This window comes from Sabethes cyaneus, chromosome 3 (genome assembly GCF_943734655.1).
Source record: "Sabethes cyaneus chromosome 3, idSabCyanKW18_F2, whole genome shotgun sequence".
In the NCBI taxonomy this organism is placed as follows: domain Eukaryota; kingdom Metazoa; phylum Arthropoda; class Insecta; order Diptera; family Culicidae; genus Sabethes; species Sabethes cyaneus.
Window position 1 is genome coordinate 4,278,716 of NC_071355.1, and position 6,480 is coordinate 4,285,195.

The following is a 6,480-nucleotide window of genomic DNA, read 5'->3' on the forward strand; positions in this document are numbered from 1 at the left end:
GTAGAGCATGAGCTTTTAATCCATAATCTTCTATTTCGAAGAGAGGATCATGAAAGCGTCAAGCGACGTAAGCTTAAAGATAGGATGAAAGAGGAAAGGGCGATGGGATACGTATCCGCCGCATTTGCTCGGACATGGCGCTCCGCTTCCGAAGAAATCGCTTTGATCAATTCCACTCTCACATAAATTGGTGAGATTCTAGACCATCCAAAAGTCGATACTAGACAGATTGAAAAATTAAGAACGAGAATGATTCACTACCGTGTCAGAATTGCTCACTTATCTGTGGCATTAGACGCGAGAAAATATTCCTCACAGGTTAGGGCCATCGAGAAGCAGATTAATGAGATTTTTGAGAAGCATTTCCGTTTTCCGTCCGCTCCTAGAACCGAAGAGTCGGGAGAAGGGCCAGATGAGATGGGTATTGAAGAAGCTTTACTAGAAGTGAGAACTGAAATCGATCATTTGAATGAGACAGTAGTTGCACTAGAGGACGATGACGGGTCTTTAGAGGGTGCTGTTGGGGGACAGAAATCAGCCCAGTCCAAAGAATATGAATTAGAATGTACAATGAAACGATCTGAAAATATATTAGATAAGTTAACAGAATTTGAACAAGGGAAAATTGAAAATATTGGACCATTGATAAAGGCCTTTAAGGATTTTGTTTTACAAACATCCGATCAAGAAAGGGCGAGAAAAGAAAAAGAGATTCAGGCGGAGAAACATAGAAAATTGGAAATGGAGGAAAATATTAAAAGAAAAAGAAAATTAGAAAAACTACTATTGGAAATGAATGAAAAAATGAAACTGCAAACTGAGCAAAATAGCGCCCCCGCGATTTCCTTCGAAAACCGAGAAGAAGTACTCAGCGTAACAGAGGAGAAAAGTGAGAAACAGGAAAAGAGGAAGAAATTGAAATGGAAGGAAATTGAAGGTACATCAACTACAGATGTTTCCGAATCAGATGCCAAATTATCGACAGAGCCAATCAGTAGCTCCGATAGCTCAGATAGTTTCAGGAAAAGGAAACGGAAAAATAAGAACTATAATAAGGAAAAACCCCAAAAAACCGTTATGTCGAATCCGTACACGTCGACCGAAAATTCTTCGACTGAATCGAGCGATAGCTCTGAGTCGTCATCAACGACGATGTCTGATAGCTCATCCAATTCCAAATAGTCCCAAAATCGAAGGAATAAGAACAGAAAACATCGAAAATCGAAACGAAATAAAGAACCGATGAAACGAATTCCTATCTCAGAATGGCGATTGAAATATGACGGTAAGGACAATGGACGTAAATTGGCCGAAAAAGCAGCTGAAGCGCGAATTTCTTCCGCCAGACCTAGACTTTCAACTAGAAACCCAAGCAAGCAATCGCAAACAAGCAAGAGGGGAAAAGTTTGCGGATTATTTCCATGATGTACAGAAAATTTTCCTGAGTGTCAACCCGGATTGAATAAACAAATTCGACATAAGTATGGAGCTTAAGCTGACAGTTCAATATTTATAAGTACTCAAATAACTGCGGATGAAATACTAACTCTACTTTTAAATACTTAGAATTGAAGCTGGTAATATTTTCGGAGCTTGGACCCCAAAAGCTCTACTTAAATGATTTCATGAATCGTGGGGCCCCAGCAATTGAACATTCGTGAGTCGTATAAAAAGTTTAATTGAAATACTTACTTACTTAAGTGACTTGCCGTCCTAAGACAAAGCCTGTTGTAACGGACGCATCTAATTAAACGTTTATTAGATTATTTAATCAAATCCCAAATTCATTTTATTTTCTGTAACTAAAGAAGGTTTTGAAAAGTAGGTTCATAAATCGTGTATTTTCAATACCTGCGTGTACGAATTGTAGAAAGATTAGAAGAAAGGATCAACAAAACAAACCATAATCCAAAACCAGGTATCTGAGCAAGACCCCTTTGGTGATTAGGCTGCATAGGTAGTTACAGTGTACCACGTGTATATGCACTTACCATGTTTATCAGGCAGGGTCCGAACGGTCCGAACACACTTTACCCCCGCCCCAGGTAGCGTCAAAGATAAGCCGGGAGAAAGTAACCTTTGTTTTGACTAGCGGAAGGAACAGGCAGAGTAAATAATTTCGTATTATTCATTAGGTAAAATTGTCTACGCCCTTTAACAATGAATGCACGAAAATGGAAATACCAACCAACCAGGTACAGTTCAGGGAATCAGTCGGTAAATAATTTCCCACTTCTCTATCTCTTTCACCACACCTGGATCAAATGATTTGAATTTGTATCGAAAGATAGGAAAAACCAAAGTTATCACTTTCACTCCAATTAGCCATAAGGATTTAGAATAATTGAATTTACCTAACTACGTATAAATAGATCAGCTTTACGAAAAAATAAACTAGTGCAAAATCAGACCAGCAGTAAAGCTTCTCATCCGAACGATCCTTTTGATTATTCTCCACAGCCAGCTCAATCACACTGCTCAATCATGAATCCAGTTCGCTCTCTATTGAAGGTAACAGCGCTCGGAGCAGCAACCTTTAGCATCACCTGCCTGTACAAGGGAAATGAAAGGTTCTACGAAAACATTTTCATGCCGATCGTTCGGCTCGCTCCGCCGGAAACTGCTCATCATCTGGCGGTGTTCGGCCTGAAGCTGGGATTGATTCGACCCGGATATCAAGATCCCGGCGTTCTGCGCACCCAGCTGATGAATATGGTTCTGCGCAATCCGGTCGGTATCGCTGCCGGTTTTGACAAACACGGCGAAGCGGTCTGTGGACTGCATCTGCTTGGGTTCGGCTTTGTGGAGGTCGGATCGGTTACGCCCCAGCCGCAGCCGGGAAACCCGGGACCGCGAGTGTTTCGGTTGAATGAGGATAAGGCGATTGTCAATAGGTATGTGTGTGAACTGAACGTGTTCTGTTATAATGGTAACATTGTTTCATATTACCAAATTTTTTTTTCAGATACGGATTTAATAGTGAGGGCCACAAAGTGGTTTACGAGCGGCTGAAAGAAGCTCGTCAAAAGTGTGGCGAAGATGTTGTGTTAGGAATAAATTTAGGAAAAAATAAGCTTTCTAAGGATGCGATCCGCGATTACGTGAAAGGAGTGAAACGATTTAGTGGCTTAGCTGATTATCTCGTTATCAATATAAGTAGCCCGAATACGCCCGGTTTGAGGACTATGCAAAACAAAAGTACGCTTTTCGTATTGTTGAGTGAAGTCCTGAAGGTACGGAGTTCCCTGCCGCTGGCAGAACAAAGACCTATTATGGTGAAACTGGCACCGGACTTGTCCGATGAAGACATCCAGGAGATAGTCACAGTTGTATGCAGCAAAGCATGTGCCGTCGACGGACTAATCGTATCGAATACAACCATCGAAAGGCCATCTAGTCTGAAGAGCATCAATGCCGGCCAGCTGGGCGGCTTGAGTGGGCAGCCATTGTTCCAAAGATCTACCCAACTGGTGGCCAAGGTGTACAAATGGACCGAGGGAAAGATTCCCATCATCGGCGTTGGAGGGATTTTCAGCGGTCGCGATGCGTACAATAAAATTCTGGCCGGTGCCAGCGCGGTTCAACTATATACGGCGTTTATTTACCATGGACCACCGATTGTGATACGAGTCAAACAGGAGCTTGAGGAGCTACTGAAAGCGGACGGGTACGACAGCGTGCAGCAAGCCGTCGGCAAGGGCGTAGATCAGATCTTACAAAGTTGATGATTGGTTCTAAGAAGAAAGATTTTTAACGTAGAACTACGTTTTTGTTTTCTATTCTATATTGGGGTGCACTTTAGAAATTCGAGAAATGTGCATGTAACGAAAAGTGGTTATGGTTTGCGCGCATAACTCAGCCATTTTTCAATGGATTTTCGAGATATTTGTATCAATCGATCAGTATTTTTTCTAAAAATTGATAAATATAGCAAAAAATCAGAGGGGTTGTGTACAAGACACGACCGCATATATAGGTGACGCAGGACTACGTAAGTCTCTTTGTAGTGATAGTAGCATGTATTCAATCATTCAAATAATCATTAGATTCTTCATGTATACATGCTATATGCAACATATATACATGCTACATACGTTGTATGTAACATTTATCAAAGTAGTAACATTGCATACGTTCAATTCTCAAAAGATTGTGCATTTGAAAACAATTTAACAAAATCAAGAACACAAACTATTGCTTTCCTGCTACCTTACTGAAATTAAAGATTGTTTTTATTACCCATGGTTCCCCACGTTGAAGGGATTTTACCTATTCAATCCTATTTTATCAACAGCACATCTTTTCACTACACTTGTAATGAAACGGCAAGCATGCGTATTCATACAGAGTCGTATTATAACCGAACACTACAGCTGTAGTACATTTTTCCAACACAGATATCAAATTCGCCGAGGTTTAATCGTCTCGTAGTAAATAATTTGCGATCTTTTCGGACAACGAACTTGTATCATTTGTTCTGGCACTTCCCTAACACAGACATCAAATTGGACTAGGTTTAATCGCGTTCGTAAGAAATCTGTTGGCACGAGGGGGGTTTGTCACTCTTTCTGGCGTACTTCCCAAGCAATGACATCAAAATGGTCTAGGTTTAACCACGGTGTTAAGAAATCTTGTTGAAATGAGGATACTTTGTCACTTGTTTTGGCTTACTTCTCAAGCACAGATATCAAATTGGTATAGGTTTAGATCATCGCAAAGAATCTTCCAACCAATCACGAAGCGAGAATTCTGGTAAAACATAGGTTCATTATTTTCAATTTTTCAATAGTTCAACATCAAGAATTCATACTTTTCTTCATTTGGGTCAATTCTTAGAAGATTTGCCAATCGATTGGTGTAAGAATATTGAAAATCGATCGGAAAATCGCTGAGCTATTAGCGCTCAAAACCTTTCATTTTTCGTGACGCTCGCATTTTTCGATTTTTTGGAATGACACCCTATCTCAAAACTTGCCGTAACACGTAGTCCTACGTCAATATAAAAATAATTTGTCAAATTACTATTAAAAAAAGTATAAATAGTAGGTATTGTCAAAATCAGCCAATCACATAGAAGCACTCTTTTGCTTCCCAGGCCCGGGACGACAATTTTATACACCTGCGGCTTCGTTTACTTCGATTCTAGAAAAAATGTAACCGAACCCTTGCCTTCCAGTAGGACAAGAATTATTCATTACCAGCTAAGCTGGACAAAATTGAAGTCCTGAAGGTAAACAACTTTTGTAAAAATTCGAAATTACCCACACACTTTGATCGATGTTATTATTTAAACATAGAACCTAGACGAATTCGATGTCCTGAAAGTAAACAAGTTTGTAAGAGTGTAAAACCATCCTTCCAATTATGCTTACTCTTCGATCGATCTAATCATTCGAACATTAACTTTAATCAAAGTTGATGTCCTGAAAGTAAACCGTTGAAAAAAAGAACGCATCTACCTCTTCTCTTCAATCGATTATATTATATTATATTCTCGTTACGTTATATCGAAGTAAAAACGAAATTTATTCCTATTCGAAAGAAATAGATTGCAAATGACAGGGAACCCTTAGAAAACCGCTAACTTTCAAATTTCACGATAGTTGGTCTTATAGTTTGGAAGATTCGTTAAGAAATGAGAAAAAGCGAAGAGTTTGTAAAGATTTTGTTAATTGATATTTGTAAATCTAAATAACGAAATTGTCTCATAATTTACAACGTTTAAGAAATAGAAATAATTTTCGCACAGTAGCAATGCGAGGTCATACCATAATGAAAGTTAACACTGTTGTTTTTATTAATTTTAAACAATTACGTTATATCGATGTTACTTTGAATCGAGGTTACTTTGTATCGAGGTACAGGTATACCTCGATAGTACGTACGCCCGCGTATCGTTTAGCGTGCGTACTATCGAAACGTACGTAATATCGAATCACAATTTTTAAGGTAAAGTATTATTTTTATTATGCTAAATATTGTCTAAAATTTCCAAATTTTAATATATTATAAAATAAATAATTATTTTGGGAGCGTGTAGGGCGCATATGCCTACATAGTTGCGTTGGTAAAAGGAAATGCTTATCAACTTAGGGACCAATTGCTTCAAGAAATGGTTAATTGGTTTCACTGTTCCTGGTTTTTGCTGTCAGGTATTGTGATAGTGTTTGAGGTGTTCAAGTTCGGAATATTTTATTGCAAGGGATCAGCATCGCTTGCTTTCGTGTCTCGTTCGTTGCAAAACTTTGGCAAAAAATTTTTTACGGAGCCGTGACAATTACCCAGTTTTAAATTCGAGCCAGTAGTTTGAACTTTGGAATAGTAGTTTGCATTGTAGTTTACAATAATATTTGACTCAGGTGAAGGGCCGAGGTCGCAGAGCAGCAAATTTATATGTAACGTTTTGTAAACAAATTAGAACGCGTGATTTTGATGACGACCTCGATGTCGCTATCTTAATTTTGCGAGAAATCTCATCCT

At 39.0% G+C, this 6,480-nt stretch overlaps 1 protein-coding gene across 1 annotated transcript; it reads left to right on the plus strand.

The window, feature by feature from the left end:
• Positions 1 to 2,484: 2,484 nt before the first annotated feature.
• LOC128744185 (dihydroorotate dehydrogenase (quinone), mitochondrial-like) lies at positions 2,485 to 3,725 on the plus strand. Its single transcript, XM_053841010.1, has 2 exons — positions 2,485 to 2,894; positions 2,966 to 3,725. Exons 1-2 carry the CDS (start codon positions 2,485 to 2,487, stop codon positions 3,723 to 3,725), a joined length of 1,170 nt encoding a protein of 389 aa, XP_053696985.1.
• The last annotated feature ends 2,755 nt before the right edge of the window (positions 3,726 to 6,480 follow it).